General features: G+C 37.1%; 1 protein-coding gene across 15 annotated transcripts in view; it reads right to left on the bottom strand.

Moving 5' to 3' along the window:
- Positions 1-22,495, bottom strand: part of NAV3 (neuron navigator 3) — a 554,398-nt gene that overhangs the window by 93,057 nt on the left and 438,846 nt on the right. For all 15 annotated transcript variants that reach the window (XM_071799425.1, XM_071799406.1, XM_071799412.1 and 12 more), the window contains 3 exons: positions 16,905-17,013; positions 16,107-16,490; positions 12,699-12,818 (listed from right to left, as the gene is read on the bottom strand). In XM_071799425.1, the coding sequence (XP_071655526.1) occupies positions 12,699-12,818; positions 16,107-16,490; positions 16,905-17,013 (613 nt within the window). The remainder of the gene's footprint in view (positions 1-12,698; positions 12,819-16,106; positions 16,491-16,904; positions 17,014-22,495) is intronic.

Here is a 22,495-nt window from a genome sequence, read left to right as displayed (position 1 = left end):
AGCTGCCAGCAGCGTTGCAGGGACACTTAGGGCTCTCTCTGCACCTGACCAACATCCTCTGCAACAAAGGGCCAAACATTTTCCTCTAAAAGAAGCCATAGCATCCTTGCCAAAAGCAAACACAACAGAAAAACTTGCACTTCTTTTCAGTCAAAAGCCTATAAAATAATTTGAGAGTATCCCAACAGTGGTTGTATCATAATTCTCCTTTGGTAAATAATTAATAATGCGGTTTGCATTTTCTTCACAATTAAGTCAAGTCCCTTCTCTGCTGTCTCTCTGGAAGCTTCCTGCTCCAGGTTCAGCCTGGCCCCATTCTGATTGCCCTTTTAATGTACAATCCTTTTGAAGCACTGCTTAGGAAAGTACTAAATAATTTTGAGTAATCTTTGGCCAACTCTAAAGAAAATTTACTGTGTGCTAATATGATCCTTTTTGGGAAGTTTTTAATGGCAGGTACAATATTGCATGTAGGGTATGCACTAGAGACCCACATGAAAGCAAGTATCATGGGGGGCTCTGTGTAGGAGCTGTTAATCTTTTTCATTGGAGTCAAGTATTAAAATGCATATAATAAATGTTAGGCTCAGAAAATATCTTACAGATCCCCAATATTTTCATGAGATTGTTCTAGTAAAGACACATCCACCTCTTCTAAAATCATAGTGGCTCAACTTACTGGTGTTTATTCTCCTATTAGGAAAAGAAGAAGACAGGGAAGGAGAGTAAGATTCGTGTTTAACTGACTTTCCTTAAAGAGCAAAGCTTTTCTCTGACATGTACATCAATCTATAAATTTCTCCAGAGGGAATTCTCCAGGGTCAAATGAAAAGAGAAATTAATTTGCTAAATCTACAACTTAAGCATCCAGTTCTTGAATCTAATCAGGTACCACTCTGTAAGAATTGACAACACATTCAGCAATCTCTACATTATGGAACACTTTTGCAAACAATATTTTGGAAAAACATTTGGAGATAAAGTAGAAGGCAATTAACTGTGGAAGATTCAGTTGTTTTAAGATCACTCAGGTGTATTTCTGTTTGCCTAGAAGATGAACAGTAAGCATGCAAAAATCTAAGTGTCCTCTGAAAATCTAGTTTTATATACAGTTTTGTGACCTCTATAATGCAAACCATCCTGAAATTATCATCTGTTCATAGTCCTAATTTTTTTAATCAAAAGGTTCTTATTTATTTTTCCTAAATTCTTCTATTTTGTTTTGTTTTGTTTTAGACGATATTTATTTCCTGATAGCTGGGCTCAGGTTTTCAAATACAAATCATATACATCCAGATGTGAGATACTTAAATTAGGTTCACTCTTCTTAGGATTTATGTTGGGCTTTTATCCCAACATAAATTTTATCCCTGGAAAGCAGGAGACACCCCTCAAGTTAGCTTTATAAGGAATATTCACTTTCTAGAAAGGTTATCCACAAAAACAAACAAACAAACAAACCAAAAAAACCCAGCTGCCTTTAGTTAGAGTATATATAAGAAGCTGCAGCTGGTGATTCTTCATGCTACTTAGGATATATCATCAAGGTAGACATTTATTTCAGAACGTGTGATTTACTGAAAAATGAAGAATAAACTATTTTTCATCTTTTCCTTTAATTTTAAAAAAGTTGAGGTGTTGATAGCAATTTGGCATCCTAATAATTACCTATGTCAAGGCTGCAGCTGTGAACCCAGGAAAGCATTGTTATCTTCTTGAAAGAGAAGCTGAAAGAATTTATTCCTTTGGCAATTCAATATTTTGTGAAATTAACTTGGTATCTGGATTTCACTGTTATTTTTATGGAGGCTAAAGTTTTCAGAGTGAGGCATGGTGGAAAAGATACTCACATCTTTAAGACAACAAATAACACATTGTTCAGTTCTCTCTCATATCAGAGTAATGGCTAGTGAAAGAAATGGAGCTCCTGTCAAGGAAAAAGTTATGGCTCCCTGAGTAAGCGCTCGTCAAACCCATTACACACTGAGGACCAATACTGCATTGCTGACCAGCTTCCTTCAGGATTTATTGCCTTTGTGCTGAGTTGCACCAAATAACTGCAGCAGGCCCAAGAATCTGACAAAATATCACCAAAGCAGCAATGCAAAATTAATAAACCATCTATCATAAATTTCTGTGATGTAGGCTGTTCTTACTGCCTGCATTAGAAATCTGAAGAAATTGAGTCATTGTTCTTGGGGTTCACTTAAGATTACTCAGCAATTCAGTGACAGGCTGGAATGACACAAGCCCAGTCTTCTTAAAATTTCCCACAATGCCAATCCAATAGAAAATCACTCCGAATGAAAAGACAATGGGTAACTTTATGGAAAATAGCTGTTTAGGGACAGCTATTCAAAATCTAGTTAGGATATTAGCTTTCACAATTTATCTAGGAGGCTCTAAATTGTCATTGGCAACAGGCTTTAGTTTTAATACACAAAAAAAATATTTTTCCTGCATGCTTTTCCATTGAGCTTATCCACTTTATATTCATCTGTTTCTCAAAGGTATTGCTGTATCATTATTTTAAATGATTAAAGAAAGAGAAAGAAAGATGTACAAAACAGGGGATCATAAATTTATTTCTAGCCTGAACAAAGGAAAAATACTTGTAAAACAGAGCCAATTCTGTTATTTTTTTTACCGATCAAAAGATTTGTGTCATATGTGGCACACTGAGGCAATTCTTTTCATGGAGGGGAAGGATTTTAACTCAGAGGGAAAAAAGAATGGTTCTTTAACCTTAAAGAAATATACTGATTTATCTTTCAATAGCTATGCTGTACAGAAACTGTTTTTCCTACAGTGAAGCCTTTCTAAATCCCTTGGAGGGTAATGCCTTCCACTCTGGGACTATCCCTGGGTGACAGTATGTCATATAATGCCGTGGCTGATGTAACTACATAGAGGCTTGTCACTTCACTGCAGTGCTCCACTAGGATTTCTTTCATTAAAAATGGAAAAAACAAAAAGCTGTTTCTTGATTTTTTTTCATTCTTTGAAACAGGCATGTTTCATCTTAACACAAACCAAAAGGTAGCTGTCTAGCTATGCTCCTGGTACAGTTAGTAGGAAGAGTCTCCAGATGGTGGTTCATGAGTCATGATGATTATACACCTTTATCGATCGTTTGCTTCTCATAGAAGTATTACATGTCCTCCAGTCACCCCAGACACAGACCACTCATTAGATTTTGTCTACTTTGCTATTTGAATCTGGTAATAATATCTTATAGAAGGACCCAGGCTTGATTTAAAAAAAAAGCAAGATAAGTACATCCTACCTTTATTTTGCATGACTAGTTCCTAAAGTTTGCAATCTTGCTACTAACATTGTGTGTGAATTTCTAGTTTGAATCAACAAATGTTCAGATTTTAGGCACTGGCTACCAATATTAATCTGTTCACTGACAAGTCCAAAGATATGTAATACAGAACGTAATGTCTGCTGTCTCTCTTTTTTTTTCCCCAGAAACTGGTTCAAATCCTATATATCTGAAATATCTTTATTTCACTTTTAAGTTAGAATACTGAGTGTCTGAACAAAAATTGCAGGATATTATAATATAAAACACTCTAGTTTATATTAATAAGATTTATTTCTAGATAAAGCACTTTGAGGAATCACAAACACCTGTCCTGTCAATTATTGTACCTCCCGGGGCAATGCAATTATTTCCAACTATACACATGTTTTAAATGGCAGTAAAGTAATTTTTACTTTCATGAATTTACCTACACAGCAGTTAATAGGGCTAGCAGCCATTTTATATTCTATTCTGCAGTATGAAATGGATCCTAAACATAATGCATACAAAAGGAATATAAGAGAAATTTTAGCACATCAGACATTAAAGCTGATGCACACAGGTAACAGATAAAAAGCTTATTTGTTCAGGCAAATTGTAATTAGGCAAAGCTATTTTAAAAATTTTATTCAAATAATGTATTTTAGATTAATCAAGCCACTAAGTAGGTTTGAATTATAGCTACGCTGTATCCTTTTGTAAAAAACTTCTGTAAAGTGCATTGAGGGTTGCACTCCTTAAGTTTAAACATCTGATCCTGCTTAAATTGTTATGACAAGCTTTTGTTTACAAAGGAAATCTTTGAACACTTGATATTTTAACAATTAGATACAGATGAGATTAGTGCTGTAACTTCAAAAGAAAACAAACTCTGAGCACATTGCTGCACCAAACATTCCCCTGTGCGGAGCCAAGGTTGTCACGAGGGGCTCAGGAGGGGCAGGAAGCCTCCGCAATGGTGCTCGGAGAACAGATTGAAGAGGGAGGATCAGCTTTTCCTCACTCCATCAAAAGAAGACTCAGAGATGACATAGTGAAGATTTATAAGTAAAATGTTGATACGAGCAAACAGAGGGATATATTTTTTTTTCCAAAGAGGAAGGTTAACATATGTTGCGCTCCACAGCGAGTGTCCTCCTGCAAGGGGTGTTCTCTGTGCTGGCTGGCAGTTTTTCTGCCACCCTGTCTCCTTCCCAGCTTTCCCTTCATGCTCTCTTCCTTTGAACACTGTCTTCAGCCAGCCTACAAGGTTGAAAGTTCATTTCTTTTTTCCAGAAAATAAAAAGTCTCCCATGTTTTTTAACCTGCACAGCTTTAGATACATGTTTCTTTTAATTCTCTCTAATAGATAACCCATGACCAGGTTTCAGCTACATTCCGGCTGTCTTTTTTAGCCACTAATGATGAAGTTATCTTGCAACGCATTTGCCAATCCAGAATGCTTTGAACACCACAGCCCCAGGAGAGAGAGCAATACTGTTTTGTTGCAAGTGCAGCACATGGCAAGGGAAAGGGTCAAAATCTTGCAATTTTATTTTTTTGCACTGTAGGCAGCCATACAGCTCAAGCCGCAAACGTGCACTTGCACCCTTAAGATGCTAAGCTTAATTTAAATTTATTCTTCCTTTCACCTACCTGTTTTGTCCACCTGCCAACTAGGAGGAAGGGCAGGTGTACCAAGCAACAGCAAGTAGCTGTCACAGCAGATAATTTTATCCCTTTCTCATTGCCTCCTGTGGGTACAAAAAAGTTCACCACAATGTCGCTCGCCCTTTTTTTCATGCTTCTCATAATTTTATTTAGAGGTCTGCTGAAGCTGCTGAATCAAAATGTTCTTTAAAGTGAACTTATGCCTAATAAATCCAAGGCAAAGGATCTTTATAGCATTACAAATGAATTACTTTCTATGAAAGTGTTAATTGGAACATTCTTATAATTCACATATTTTGTTTATCCGGCATGCATATATATATCTATGTATCAAGAACCACCTCAAGACACAAGAATATTTTACTTCACAAGGAAGTAGGTCTCTCTGAGGAGATTTAGAACAAATGACAACTTAGTGATCACAAGCTATTGCACCTCTAACACTAAATTATCAAAATCACATTTTTTATATTTAGTTTCATGAAGCATATGTCTAAAATATGCCATGTTTGCTAATGTTAGAACTGTAATCTCAATTGCACCTATTTTATAGCAAATTTCAATATGATTTTTTTTAAATAGCCATGCAGGAGAATAAAATTATAACATTTTTTCTTCCAGCCATCAAGCAAATCAAGACATTCATATGTTTCTTGACTTCAGGACTCAAATACGTACCACACAGGAGTTTCAAGTTCTTTAATTTTGTATTCAAGCCTGGGGTATTTTGGGTAATGATTTTAATCTTGCTGGCCATGTTTTGTACTAACACACAGGAGGCAGTACAACAGTCTTTGCTAATAACAATGAAGTACAGAAGTAGACCAAATGATACTGCTGCTGAAACTGGAAACTGCATCTTAGATAGTTGTTATTATTAAATACATTGTTACTCTCTGCAGAAGAAGATTACAATCAAAATAAACCATCTGCATTTTTCCTGATGGGAAGTATTAGCAATCTGTTAACACACAATAAAGTCCATCCTCACTTCAAGTAATTTTTAACTATCTAAACCAAACTTCAAGATAAGCAGAAATAAAGAATGCAAACAGATTGCATGACATTAATACCTAGCTCTACACCACCCACTTTGAAAAAGTAGATTTGTGAGAATGTTAAATGTGTCAGCTGTAAACCACCAGCATTGAGTTCAATGACCCTACAGCAAACTATATGCTCAGCTCATTTAGCATCGCATGAGAACGTAATTCACTTCCATGCCTTGCAGAAGTTTAAAAACTTATTTCCATGAATTTCTTTTTCATATAAACTGAAATTAGTTGATATTGTCCCTCTTTCTGTCATTTGACAAGAAATGAAAATGAGAAAACTTCATTAGTCATTCATTTCACATAATCACTTGCAGCTCGATCTTGTTTTAAAGTAAACATCTGCCATGCACTGCTCTTGCTTTTCTTGAATGTCATTTCCTTATGTAAGCTGGGTGCAAAGAAATGTGTCTGCAGACACGATTCTACAGGATCATGACAGTTTAACATACTAATGACAGCACACTACCAATGCAGTTTGCTTATGTCACTGATATTAATAAAGTATCTGAACCTAAACACTCACACAGCTGTTAAATGTTTCTATGTTTTGGTTTGTGGTTTTATGGGCATTTTCTATAGATATTTAAAACCACTAAGGAAAGAGACAATCTCACAAAATTAGATCAAAGTCCACTTGCTCTGCTGACTTTATATTGTCCAGATCCTTGCTTTTGAAATCATGAACAGAAACAGAGTCATACTCAATTGAGATACTATTCTTTCTAAATTAATAGTGCTCTACAAAAGCATATTACTGAAAATTTTGCTTTTCATTATGCCTTTGAAAAGAAGGTATTTATCCTCAACGGATCCCAAATACTTAACAACATAATGAGCCAAAAAAACAGGAGTGCTCCTTTTGACACAATTATTCTGCTCTTCATGCATGGATATACTTACATTTATGCTTCAGATTCTCAAATACAGCATCCTTAGTTTGCAGAAAAAATAAAAGCCAAGGTACACATTCAAATAGATACCTCTAACTGGTAACTTTCTTGATCGCCTAACAGATGCCAAAATGAGGAAAGATATACACCGGAGATTATGAAAATGCAGGATCACTTGAGAATAATAAAAGTAAATGGTGGAAAATGTTAACAGCAACAGCTGTGAAAAGAAATTATAGAAGATTAAAAGTATAGAAGAGAGCAACAATAGTAAAAACTCTTTAAAATTTAAAGTGCTTCTCAAGAGAGGTTCCTTAATTATGGATTCTGGAGATATTTGAGTACTAGCTGCCAAAACAGTGAGGTATAGATATTTATAATTATTTTAGTATCCTAAGAACCTACTAATACGTAAACTTACAGACAGGAAAATTATATCAGATCACACAACTGGATGAACCATGCTGACTTTAAGTTCTATAGTGACTTTTTTAGGTTCTACACAGAATAGCAATCACATGCATACTTAGTGGTGAAGACAGACGTAAAGGTATAGGAAGTCACACAACGTAGCTGATTTGTGGCAAAACTCAGTTTTGCCCAAGAAAGTCTTAGTCAGCAAGAAGCAGGTATATCTCTTTCATGTTTCCTTATTTCATATATGTGGAATGAATGTTTGTATTATTGCCATAGACACTGGTACTCAGAGTTGGATGCAGCTGAAATGCTGGGAGACAGATGTAAGGGTAGAGGGCTGAATGTGTGCACACAGTATCACTAACACTGTGCTATATACAACTCCTTTAACTATCCATAGTAAATCCCACTCTGCTACCAGAGGCAGCAAAGGGTAATGGTTGCAAGATGGCAGAACAGTGATCATCACATCAACACCAAACTGCAGGGACACACAGCAGAAAGCACAGCATTAGTGCAGTGCTGAAATACACAATATGCAGAAGCATCTGGATAGAAAAGCAACACATTAAGTATGCCTGTCCATGGAACAACATCCCAAAGGGTTAAATTCCAAATGACATCAACAATTTCAATATGCTGCCAAAACTTTACATGAGAACAGGCATTTTATTATATTATGATTTTAAGTTACTGTTCATGATGTCTCTGAGCCTCTTCTGATACTACCAATACTCACTTGAACTCTGGAAAAGTTTCTTTTTCGAAAGTACAATATTCCAACTCAAGGCTCAGCTACTCAGACAAACACCAGAAGAAGACTTACAGTCATTCATGCAGGAAGTTAGTTAATAAACTGCAGGCAAAATCTGGAATTATTTTATTATAATTATAATTAATAATGTATTATGGTGATTATGGTTTGGCTGAGAACAAACAGGCCAGCCTCAGCTAGTCTGAGATAACTGCCAAATCTTCTGCACATGTGACAGATGGTGGAAGCATTTTAAAGACTCCCTGTGCACAAGAACACTCTGTAACGGGGGCCCAGATTCAGTCGAACAGCAAAGTAGCTGAAGTGGATCGTGATAAAAGCAAAATAAGCAGCATCAGCTACCTTTAAAGCCTTGGGTTTCACCCAAGGAAAAGGTGGGGAAAAAAAATAATAACAGTGCATTCAAGGATGTGAGGGAGAGGAAACTGGTTGCACAACTTAGGTTGACTGTTGACTGATGAAAGTGAAGGAAACTGTGGCTTTTGATGCAGTGCACTAAATTCAGCAGGTATGGAGGTGGAAGGACAATGGTTGAACTCGGTGGAGCTATTATGTATCTTCTTCTAAAATGGCTTGTTTAAACTTCCCTAACAGTTTTTCATGGACAACACAGAGTAGCCTGGAAACATTGCAACTTACTTTTCAATAAACCTTATTCTTCCCAAGAACATAATTCATCTTCTGTTCTTATGTCTAATCTCTTTTGGCTCATCTTCCTTTGAAAAGGGATTTGAACTCCAAGAATGTTCCTCAAATACTCCCTCTAAGAGTCCCAGAAGGCAAATGATAGATTGTAGAGGAGGAAGACAGAACAAAAAATGAAAGTAATATCATACAAATGAGAACTCTCCCAGCTACATCCCAAGTTACACCCTCTGCAGATAATCCATCTTCCTCTCTAATTAATTTCTTATGGTATATGAAGGAAGGTCAGCTGCAAGGAATAGACATTTATAGACCAAAAAGAAGAGTCCAAGTTAGGAAAAAGAAAAACAAAAGGAGAATGATACAACCGTTGACATCTGATGCTGCCAGTGTCCCTTCAGCCTTTCATTGAACCACTACAATTCTTTCACTAGAACAAGCAAATACGCTGTATTCCTTTCTACACCAATGTGCTTTCCAGGACAGTACACAAGCAACACTTAAGCCTTGGTTTATGTTACATACATTAATTGAACTTTTTATGAAGTTGTTCAAAGAGCAGTTTAATATTATTATTTGGATGAGCTCTCTCAAGCTAGGTTTCCACATGGAGATCCTTCAACCCTTTGCTTTCTGGCAGTCACCAAAGAAGTGGAGATGCAAGCACTATCTGAAACCAATTTCAAGTGGAATCAAACTGGGGAGCTGATTGTCTTTTTACACCAGTTCCATGCCCTTACTTTCAGTGAATTATTCTTGATCTATCCCTGAAATGAGAATCAGTCCAAAAGTATGCATTTGCCAGAAATGGCATTACCCTTAGGGATATTGTCAGTCCACCTATCTGAATAATATTGTACTGCCAACTCACAAAAAGTTTTAAAATACAAAAAATACAGCAGGAGCTGTAATTTAGTTTTTCAGAGAAAACCCAAGTTCAGTTTTTGTGAAGAACATGGGGTTTCTGTCAGCTAATGTTGTTGGCTCTAGTGATGGACAGAATACAGAAACTTCTTGCCTGACTGATAATATAAATCAGACATTTGCAGCATATCATTTTTTTTTCTGCCTGCACATAATTACCAGCAGAGTCCTTTACAATGGAAAGGCCAGGGCAAATCACGCCAATTATGAAAAAGGCTTATACTAATGATACCATAGAGAAAATGCATATGTCCTTCACATATCTACAATGATGATAGAGAGCAGAATTAACCTCATTCATGGAAGTTCATCATACCAGTGGCAAGGCATACGCTGAAGCTTTGACAAAAACCCTATTAATTTTGTTCAGAGTAGAAAAAATAAGATCTAAAAAGCTATGTGAGAGAAGACAAAATCTCAGGTACCCATGCTGTTGTGAAGGTCCAAAGCCTATCCTGCCAAACAAAGCAAGTGTGTCAGAAATCTGTATTGCTTTTACCACCTGATTTCATACCATAAATGTCACACACTGTGAAAGATCAGCATAAACAATTATGTGTGTGTGTTTGACCTTCTACAGGATTTCTGTGAACCAATTTGGCAAGCATGTGTTTTGCTATCATAAGAATTCATGAAAATATTTTAATTTTTCCACTTCCTAAACACCTTTTTGCTGCTTCAAGGAATAACATACACTTATACACAAAAAAATCTGTCAACAAAGCATGATTAAGGTTGCAAAAATCAAACACTGAAAGCTCAGAAAATGCCAGAATTGTCTGTACATCTATAATTTAAATTCCTCATGCCTGTTGATTACGATAAAGTTTTTAATGACATGATAGCATGTAGTATGTCCTGTGACATCACATTTAGAGGGTCCAGAAGAGCACAGGTATCCCGCTTTCACTCTCTGTGTAAGGGAAAGCAGTCATTACAGGGTAAATCCTACTTCATATCTGTAAGCTTTAAGCTTTGGGGCTTGTTCATGCAGTCTGCTAATGTCAAGAGCAGTCTGTAAATGCACAGTGAGGATGGAATACATTGGGATTTTAGTTGTTGAGATCAAATAAATCTTTCTTGAATACACATTATTATTTTTTTTTAAAAGCCTTATATCTTGCATAAAATTGGTCAACTTTTCACGCAAGGCCAAAAATAATCTCCTGACGAATTTGAATTCCACAACTTGGCAAGTGATACACTCAGAGACGAAAAACTCAGGAACAGAGTAGTTTTTAGTACAACATTTTTAACCAGTCTGTCGAAGTTGTATAAGGAAACCAAAATGGATTTATGTACTGTGAAATGCTGAACAATCTCATTAGTTGAGAACTCGTAATATCATCCCTGTGGTTTCACATGCAAAACATTTATGTACCTGCATACTATGTAGAACAAATTAACATATACATTACTAAATAACACTTCAGAGCAAAACAAACACAAAGTGTTTGAGCGGCATCCAGAGCTGAGGAACACTAAGAAAAAATTTAAAATGTCTTAATTTGGACCTTTTTTCTTCGAGGGGAAATGTGTGGTTTGAAACCTGAGTGTGAACACTGCATGGTGGGAAGAGCTCTAATAACTTCATTCCCAGGTGAAAAAAAGATACAGAGCCATAGAAAAACGTGGGCGCTAGCGACATTCTCTGTCTTTAATTACATGACTCCCAGCCTCTAAATTTTCCACCCTCTCTCCCACTTTGAGCTTAAGGTTCTTATTCTCACATACAGAGCTCCACAAAAGTCCCTTCTGCCCACATCTCGTTTCTCATTTTCTCCTTCTGTTACTGCCTGAGTTCTATCCAAATTATTTTCTTAAACGCCTACTGTACATTTTCTCTGGTCTTTGCATCATGCCAAAACTTGTGTTCCACAGAACCAGGCCATGTTCATTTGAATTGCTATCTAAAGTAGGCTTTTTCTGTGAGGTCAATAAACTATATGTCAGCTAAAGCAAGCTTCTCTTCTAAGTAACTGATTCTCTACATGAAAATTATCTTCTTTACCCTGATGCAGTGTTCGACTAATGCAGGCTATCCCTGACTTGTGTCACAGACATATTTTCACCAGAAAATGGCGAAAAGCAAAATTATGTCATATCTAGGTTACTATTCTAGAACTTCTTCAATTAATTTCCTGCGTTGTAAAACCAGAGCTGCTCTGTGAACCTCTTATGCTTTCCTGATTAAATACATCATTTTCCTTAAAGAAAACTTTATTTTAAAAAGATGGGACTGAAATCAACCCCCTAAAACTGAAGACTGCCAAATTTCACAGATGCTACTTATCTGTGTGATGGCCTGACCAAACCTCAGAGCTGACAGTTCTGCAAAAGTTGGGTTATGAATTTTTTATTTGCAGACATGGATACAAGCCACCAATATGAATCTATTTAAGCTCAAGGAAATGAAACAGAAAACACTTGCCTAATTTTCAGGAGTACTAGTGATAGCACATTTTTATGCTCACACACACATAAATACATTTACAAGGGCACGGTAATGTTGTTTCTTTTTTCACACTGCATAGACAATGGGATATAACCTCACTGCTTGCTTCCCACTGCTCATGGGCCCTGTCTTCCTCTGACACCCACAGAGGGAAAAACAGGTAGAGAAAACCAGGATTCTGGTTCCAGCCAACTCCAAATGCATGTTCTGACCCACATCATCAGGCACACGCAAGCTTCCTAGAGACCATGTGGATCCTTCCTATGCCCTTCAGTTGACAAGGCAACCTGTAAAAATTGTGTCCCATTTCAGAGATTCAAGATTGCAAATAAGGACTGGGGTTCTTACTTTCTCTTACATCTTCAACAATAAATTCTTCCTAAGTCCCTTTCCCATGTGAGAAATTTGCTTTTTCCCCGCTCATTGTCGTGTTTGGCGTATTTTGTGCTCAGAAACCTAGCAGTCTCAGAAGCTTTCTTTATCTTACTATTCCTTATGAACAAAACAGTGATATATTAGCATGTATGAAGAAGAAAAGAGAGCTCAGAGAGCTTTTTACTTAGCAAAGCACTGTTACCTGTCTGCGTCCACAGTTACATCATGAACCCCTCTTTGAATGACATCTCGAGAGGCAGCTAGGTCTGGTATTCGGTTCAGACTTCTTGTGTATAGGTTGAGTCCTCCATCTGTCATGTACCTGAAAATAAATGTGTGGTCAATCAGTGCAAAATGCAGCCATCTAGCATATAAGTTTCACTCTAAAGTTAACGGACTGTGGAATTCAAATGTTCAAGGTACAGGCTACACTATTAGATGGTAGACTTGTACTAAATATTCTCACTTGGTGTACCCAGCACGGGTAGATCAGGTATATGCCTATTTTCTAGGATCATTTGTCTTTTTCTGCGATGGCTTACAGGGCAACTTGTTTTACTAAAACATAATTAGACTGAAACCCTCAAGTATCTTCAAAAAATTTAAGAACATTTTAGGTACTGCAGTTTTGTTAAATAATAGAACAAGATGCAAGAAGCATAACTCCAGTTAAAAAAAGGGAAAAAAAAAAAAAAGTAAAAAACCAGTAGCATCCATCTAAATGGAAACATAAATTGAGAATCCAAATCCATAGTCCCAGCAGGGATGCACTCATTCAGATATGGAAGAAATATCCACTGAAGCCCTTACAATGACATTTAAGAATCTGTTTCTGTCTGTGTTTCTCTAGCTTGATTCCCACCACTTCACATTATAATGAATGACTAATGAATTGAAGAGTCAGTATAGCGCAGCTTACTCACTAGAGAACCATTAAAAGTTTCTGAATTTCAAGCAGCAGCAATAATTGCTGGAATGCCTGCCTACTGTTTAATATCTCTATGGGAGGTCTTGGCCCTTTTAACCAAGCAGTACCACAGCCTGTCCTACTCTCAAGACCTGTCCCTTATTTTCTCAACTGACCGTTCATTAAACTCTTTTCCCTCCTAGACTCTTGCTTTTTATGTTTCTCTCTTATAGTTTTTGGTAACTTTAGTGTAGCATCCTAGTGCAGTGTTTGCACAAATTTATTTGTGAAGGACCATGCATATGTATGGCACTTAACACAGAAGTATACATACAGAATAAAAAAAAATGATATACCTCAGTGAACCTGCTCAAAGTTAATTTACAGGCTTGCTGAAATAAATCTAGTCCAAATGCTAGGATGATGGCTAAAATGATCTACTGGGGTTCATACCCAATTAAAATAATCTTTAACATAAGTTCTGCTCGAGCCATGAAATGGTGTAACTGAAATCCATCTTTCAGTTGAAGTGTGTGTCCAAGTACACAAACGTTTAATAACTTTACAGACTCCCAGGCACAAGCCAAGGCACACACAGACACTGCTGGTGCTCCAGATGTTCTGTTGGCCCTCAACATCCAGTTCCTTCTGGGAGCTGGTTAATTGGTATCAGCTGTCCCAGAGCCCACAGTGTTAATACAGTGGCCCGGGAGCACCAGGCTCCACCCCCATAGATTGAGATTCCAATTGTGTCCTGGGTGGCAATCTAGATGAAGTTAACCTCAAGTGCATTAAAACACAAAGGGTTGGTTTGCTCGTTTCAACTAAACTCTAAGGCATTTTATGCACTGGTAAGATTTGATCTACAGGTCACCAAGGGTGCAGAAGGTAACTTTAGATTCATTTTCAAAAGTAAATTAACAGTCATACTCACACACTAGATTTATCCTTTTATTAAAGACAAAATTTAGACTTTTTGACAGATTATTTAGCTAATGGTGAATTATGCAGTAGATTCCAAGGCTCTGGAATTGCACATTAAATTTAGCCGTGGTTTGAATGCAATTCAGTCTATATGGACATTTTCCTATATAAACAAGGTCTAAATAGAGAGACTTAAAAATTGCAACAGGCCTTCCTCACACTAAATTCTAATTACTGTTGCATTCCTGTCCCCAAGTGTTTAAAGTAATTAAACTGAAAATGGAAGAGGAATGAAGGAGATAAGACTTTACATGCCTGAATGAACCCTGAATTTTCAGAGCTTATTAACTTGTTCTTAACATTTACTGCACCTAAAAATGTTAACTGAGCACATTGCAACTTACTCTCTATTGAGTCATCCTTATTACAAATGCAAAGAAAAGTCACCCAAGATGACTATATTAATTCCCTAATGTGATAAGCTAATTAATTCAACTCATCAGCAGTGCAAAGGATTCCCCATATATATATTTTTAAAAAAAACCACGCATCCATTAAATGCAGTGTTTATACTTTGTTTATGATAAAAGGTCTTCAGACATTTAAGTATTACCTTTTCCATATATCTTTTCCCTGTTCTAGCACACATGAATATGGCATCCTCCTTGACAGCCACTAATGCTGTGCTATGGACAACCTATCAGCAGTGTTCCATTCACAGAACACTGAGACAGTGCACCAGGGAGATATAGGAATATGTTTTCTTTATAGTTATGCATCTCTCTAGAGATCTGTCTTTGGATGGTGCTTGCGGTGAGACACTACTCTAGAAAGAGCTCTGACCATAGACTTACATTTGCCCTTAGGAATGTATCATATCCAATTTCATCAGCCACCATTCTCTAATCACAGCTATATTCAGACTAAAATATTAGATTGACAGCAGGAGTCCTAAATTCATAGAGAGTGAAGTTGTGTGGTGTGACATGGCTATGTATGCTATGGGACTTCTATTCAATCCAGTGTTAGCTCAGCCATCAAACAGCTTTGAGATGCCAACAGCAGCACTGAATAGTAATTTAAGTATGAATAAAACAGTAACATAGGTAAGTGACCCATGTTAATGAGATTGATATAAAAATTGTTCTACAGTAACAACACAGTGAGTGCAGTACCCCAAAGTCAATCAACTGATTAAGCAAACAAAAATAAAAATAATTGTCATTCTTCCTCCTGGGTATGCTAGGAGAGTGACTGATCTTCTATGAAAAGGTATTCCTACAGCTCAGATGACATGCACAGTTGAAAAATTGCAATAAAGACCTATCACACAGACTACACTAGACAATATCTGAAGTAGAAATACAGAAAGTCAGTGCTGTCAGCAATTGCTTTTCATCAGATGCATCCAATACCATAACTACCATCTCAAATAAAACATAAAAATACTGAAAGAAGACCCATCTCAGGGCAAGCAGTGCAAAATGACATTCTACCAGATAACTAAGAAATTCCAGTAAGTAATAAGAAGTACCTGTGCTCTTATCACAGTTGAAAGCAAAGTCATCTTGATGTTATAGGAGAAAAACTGTTTTTGAAGGCAGCTGAGAACATCCCTGGCAGCTTAGGTATTTGTTTTGGTTTGGACTTTTTTTATATGTATATTTTTAGGTAGCAACCATGATGCAACTTCCACTTGTGTGCCAATATTTGTTACAAAAATTCCTATTAAACCTGCCAATTTTGCATTAGTTCAAATGGGGAGAAAATGCTTCTTACCCACTATTGATGTCATCAGTTCGGAGGCTTTTCCCAAGAATGTCGCCATCACTCATGTAGCCACCAACGTCAACTTCAGAGGACATGTCCAAATCGCCGCTTCCCTTCTCACTCATGTCGATCTGTGAGATATTTCCAAGGCGAGAAACAGCTGCCCGGCGAAGCGGGGTGGTGTACATGAATCGCGAGGGGTCTGTGTGTATGAAGCGACTTGCGCTGCTGCGGGGATACCCAGCGCCCAAGGATGGGGCATCTCCTGCCTGCAGCCGAGGACTGGCCTGCCCCAGTCTCCAGGTCACTGGGGTGGACCGGCTTGTCAAGCTTGGTATGCTTCTGCCATTCACCTCAGTTGTCACAGTGCTGTCAAAAGTTGTCTCCAATGTGCTGCCAAACAAAATGGAGAAGTCAGTGAACTGTGCTTTCTCGGTTCCTGAGAAAGAAGGAAAAGCAAAGGCTGGAAGAATACATATTTCTTTAAAAAGTCCTGTATGTGTGTGATTTTCTCCAGATACACACATGTGTTTGTGTATATAATAACCTGTACTTATAAAATCACCTAAAATAACTTTTACAGGTTTCTAAGCAGATGTATATCAGACAACCATTTTCGTGAATGGTTGTATAAGACACTTTGATAGTAACGTATATTAAAGTTACATTTAAGTTGTCGAGTCAGTCTAGCAAACAATATGGCTAGCATCATAGCTAATTTTCCCTGGCAAGCTTCTAATCCATTCAGCAACTAATAATGCTCTCCTACAGTCCAAATTTTTAGCAGTCTACACAACAGCTAAATACCTGTGACTTATCTGGGTCCCTCTAAGGCTCGACATAGTTTCTTCCAAATTCTGTCTCAGGTCTGCTATATTCTTTACTGTCCTCATTCTTCTTGTTTCAGGGTCTTCCCCTGGAAGAAAACAATAAAACCAACACACATTTTAGTGCACATGAGCATATAAGGTTGAATAAAGTGCACACATGTATACACAGCTGAGAATACACACATCTGATTGTAAATAGGCCTGTCTCTTTAATCTTTCTAAAAATAAAACCTCACTTTTTCAGTAATAAAACCTACACATGCTTATAAATAACATGTGGTATGTAAAAAACCCACTGGAAAGAATCCTGGTGAAGTATCGCTGTCAGGGCCCATATCTGTTAATGAAACTCAGATTTAGAGTGTTGGGATTTTTATCCTCTGTAATCAAGGGACGATGCAGCCCCAGACCACTTGATACATTACACAGCCCCTTCTTCCTCCTTGACATTTTACATGACTTAGTAGGAAATAAAACCACAGTAAATCTGTGTCTGGAAAGAAGTGGGATGACTGCTACAACAACTCTTTAGTATGCACTTAACATCCAGGCTATTTCAAAGCACTCTTTAAGTCAGGCACTTAATAAAGCATCTTTCCTGAAATGTAATGGTTTCCTGAAGGGGAAGATTATTCTTCATAGGGGATAAAAAAGTATTCTTCTTGGAATAAAAATCTGAACACTCTAAGTAGATGGGCCATTTACACAATTATGGATTTTAACAGCCTTCAAGGATCCATTGTGAGAAGCTAGTCTCTTCTCCTGAATAGCAAAGCACACAGAACTTCACTGAACATCCTCAGTCATGTTTACTTCACATTACAAACAACAACAACAAAACACAGAAGAAAAAAAAAGTTATATGTGTTACATAACGAAAATGTAATAAGCCTCAAAGCAACCTCCAAAAACTATACATGAAATGCATATTTTCTAGCATATCCTTATATCAAGGAATTTTAGTTCATTTTTCTTTTGGAGAATAAGAAAAATTCAAAAGAAAATCTGTGAGAAAATCATTGATTTGTTCAAGGTTGGTGTTCTGCTTCTGGTCGTGACCTGTATCTGTTGCTTGAAAGAAGGTTGGCAAGAAGCATCATTATTCTAGTTATGTGTATAGTGCTGAACATGGAGTGCAAGAAATTTTGTTTTGACTCTAGTACTGATGAATTTCATATCATAACTCACCTTGTTAATTTAATTTTAGTCCTCATTCTGGAAATGTTATTATCAAGAATGATATTGTGCATCCACTAAAATGATCTGTAATATTTAACTCTAGATTTCAGTATTCTCATTCAGAACAAGCTTTTACTCTAATCTTGGAATCCTCATGACATCAAGAATCTGTTTCATCTTTGAACACATGTAACAAGAGATAGTCTGGGGAATTTAAACTCAACATAATATAAAAATATCAGAAATCCAAGCAGAGGCAAAATACCACGTATCAATATAGAATTTCACATCTGCAAAATGTAAAATACATATGCAAACACTTCTCTTCCAGTTGCTGTATTCCTCATTCTGTTGCCACCTTTACTCCTCACAGGTTTTTGTGTGATTTTACAGGATATTCAACAACACTAAAGTCTCTGAGAAAAAGCATGGCATGCCATTCAAGTGAGAGAGACATGAGAAAAAGCATGTAGAAGACATTTGACAAGGTGACAAAAAAAAACACAAACACAGAAACAAAACTCCACAACAAACAAACAAAAACAATAAAACCCAAAGAAAAAAAAATGCAGAGTGGAAAAAATGGGAAAAATAGGAAAGATAACTTAATATAGAGCTTGCTAGAAAAGTTGCATAGGACAGAGAGTTGAGAAATATTCAACATGGGGCTGGAAACAACGAAAATTATATATATAACAAAGTATTCTGGAAAACTAAAACACACACACACAAAAAGTCCTGGTAAGGCAAAAAGATCTCAATGCAACGTCTGTTTGAAGGCATGGGAAAAATATAGTAAGAGGGACTTACAGTAAAACTGCAAGCATGGGTTTAATAGTCCTTTAACATACACAGTGACAATTATTTCAAATATAAGGGGCAATTTACAGAAGAAAACTTCATTTGAAGAATGGTTCACTTAAGCTCCTTAATTTTGAGTTTTGGCTAAAAGATGAAGACTTTGAACTCACTGATAAATCAATAATTGCTACTGTACTTTCTTCTGCATCCCAGATCTTAATATCCAATCACTCTGCTGGTACTGAGGAAAAATCCCAGCTCCTCACATTAAATGGAAATAAATAATTTGATATACATTCCATATATGCTTTATTTCTTCCCTGATAGGCAAATGATGCATGGTTGTAGCCAATATACCCTGAAGCTGTGGTCAAGCTAGCTTTGACAGAAATGCCAGTTTGAGTTTTTCCCATCTATCCTGACCTGCTTAAGTTTTCTGTCCTCTCTGCTGAAGCCAAACAGTCCTTCAGGAACTGCTGTTAGCTTGTTTATCACTTCGAATCAATTCTTCAGACAGGGTGGAGACAAGAAGTGGAGATACAGGCTCAGCACTGCTATCAAACTCTCCATCTTCTCAAGCCACACCCCAAGGGCACGCCCATTTACTTTTTTATTTTTGTTTTTGTTTTTTGTTACATAAAATATGGAACATGTGTGCATTTTTACATGTAATACCTTGCAGGAGGCAAATGTTCGCATGCAGATTGAAATTACCAGAACTACCATTGTGTTTTAAGCTCAAAATGCTCAAGCCTGCAGCTGGCTTATCAACCTACTCATGGATCCCGTGTACTGTTTGCAGAGGTTTCTGCACCATCCTGGAGACTCCTGGGTGGCAAAAGGGCTCATGCCAAAGCAAAGCTGTAGACCATTAAGTCCTGTTAGATTGAACGTGCTGCTGGAAGCCCAGACAGTTCCCAGGCAGACTGTCCATGTCTGCCTCCGGGCAGCTCCTGCAGTGTGCTCAGTTCCTCATTGTCACCATCCTTTTCTTTCTCCCCTTTGCCAAATGCACACAAATTCACTGCCAGGAGCACCTTACGTTCCTGCCATAACACCTGTATGGGGGACACCCAGGATCTGGTACCTGCCTGCCTAAAACCAAAGGTGAAACGGTAACATGTTGGTATAAGACAATTTTCTGTTACACACAGAAATACAGGTTCCAGGGTGTAAGCAGGCAGAATTAAAGCCAATGCAATACTTTACCTTTATATTTATTTGAGGAACTGAACATACTTCATATTTGCAGTGACTTTGCCCTTTCCTTCCTTGTTTATCCTTGTTAGTTGTCCTTTGCTGTATGTTAGTACTAAAAATTCTTGTAGCAAAAATGAGAACAACTGTCTTTTTAAATATATATTGTACAGTAAACAGCATAACAAAGCCTTAAGGTATAATTGCAATACAAAATAAAGAGGTACATACATATGGCAAACTGCCACAATATATTTTCACAGAGAAGAATTTTTCACTTTCAGACAAATTATAGCATAGAAGTGATGTTACTCTATCCTGGAAAGGTGAAAAGTTCGAGGTCTAATCTCTTTTGATCTCTCAATGACACAAAAAGTAATTTCAAAAACCCCTTCACCATTTTTTTCTAAAAAATGATAAAACTGGAGTTTTATGATTTTAAAATACTACAAAGTACCACGTACAAAATCCTCATAAGTGTAACTATTAAGTCTTTCTAAAATAATTATTATTTCTTCTTTCCATGCTTTTCTTAAGGCTCTATCAATGGACTAATGCTGTATCATGAGCAAGTCAGAAAGTACCAACAGTTGAACACGATGATTGAGAAATTTTCTGCACTGAGTGCAAGATCCTCAGACCTAACTTGCATCTGATATCACCTCCACTTTCAGGAGAGCACTGTGGCTCCCCATGTAGATCAAGCCTCCTTCAGTACAGAGGATGATAGGGATGGTGAGCAAATGCTCTTTGTGATTTATTTTAATTCTGAAAGGCAGCTACAACCTGCCTAGAAGAGACACTATGGTGCTTATTGCAGCAGGACTGGGACACAATGTATGGGTTCAAAGGGAGATCAGTCTCTCCAGGCACTTTGTTCCTTATTGCTGTGGTCCACTGCCAGCATAGAGTCTGTCCATATTTACATGACCTAACATATTAGGAATGCTCCCTAGCTTGTTATCTCAAGTGATTCTAGTTTGTAGGCTGAAGAAACACTATTCTGTTTCATACATGGAGAGACTGCGATAAAGACCAAAAGCAGGGTACCCCGAAACATTCTGTCCAAATTCTGTTCCCCTTACAAGAAAGTTTGATGTAAATATTTTACTGACTCCATGAAATACATTCTGCTCAAATCACTATAAGCTTCATCATATGTTAAACATGAGTATTCCAAAAGATTGTCCCCAAATTCTTGCCTATTAGCAGTGAACCATTACAGGTTCTCTCAACAAATTTCTAGAGAACACATTAATTTCTTCCATTGTATGAGGTATGTAGACAGGAAAATTAAGTAAGCATTGAACAGAAATCACTAATCATCTAGGTTAAACTTCTACATTCACCATTCTGAAGCTCATCCATATTTGCACATTTAATAATACTATTCATAATAATTTCAGTACTTCCACATGAGTAATTACAGCACAAAGCATATAAATGGGAGAATAATAATTTCATTAATTGTCTGATTTTCATAAAACGATTTATAAATAATAATCAGTTCCTCAGAGATTTGTCCACTCTTACATATTAACTCTAGTCACAAAGGAAAGAACAAGTATTAATCTGTGGATGGGGAAACTGAGGCTCACAAGAAAAAAATGGATCTGCTCAGTGACACACAGCTGATGAGCAGGTGTAGGTGGAAAGCTCAGCTTCCTTTGCTACCAAGCCCCTTTTAGCATACTGGAACAGCCTAGTAATAAAAGGTACGCATAAAAAGAGAAGATTTTATTCTTTGTTACTTTGAGATGACAGCTTTTTACACTACATACACAGCAAAAAAATGATCCCGAATGTTTAAACACAATCAGGATTCACATATCCACCAGCAAGGATCCTCCAGGCCAGACACACGCTACATGACCTTGGAAAAGTGAGTCGCCACTTCAACCATTTGAGTGTCTGAAGAACAAAGCTTTGGAAATGAACACTTTGTGAACTCTCATAAAGGGCTGAGAGATGAAAAGCGAAGCCAGTAACACAGAAGCCTTTTGAAGCACCTATGGCTGCGGACTTCAAATGCTCACTGGCATGCACTGATATAACTAAACTGTCTATTTAAACTAAACTGAAACCCTGGCACTCACAATTCCATGTATATGGATGAAATTATCAGCCAGGGGGTAAGGGAGAAGCAATACTGGAGAGGCAGTTTGTAGGTAGGCCGAGATATTTTCTATCTAAACCAAAGCTTGGAGTCAAGATTTAAATTTTAGATTCATGAGAAAAAATGTCATTAAACTGAAAATATTTGTGAGTAAACTAATAGCACGTAAATGTTTCACCTTATTTTTTCAAACAGATAAGCAAACTGTGCTCAGTTATTCACAGGCTGTTGCTGCCTATGCACCCATCAAAAGTGATTTAGATATTTGTCTTCAT

This window comes from Patagioenas fasciata, chromosome 1 (assembly GCF_037038585.1).
Source record: "Patagioenas fasciata isolate bPatFas1 chromosome 1, bPatFas1.hap1, whole genome shotgun sequence".
Classification (NCBI taxonomy): domain Eukaryota; kingdom Metazoa; phylum Chordata; class Aves; order Columbiformes; family Columbidae; genus Patagioenas; species Patagioenas fasciata.
The sequence above is the reverse complement of the archived record's forward strand: the minus strand, read 5'-3'. Positions and strand labels throughout refer to the sequence as shown.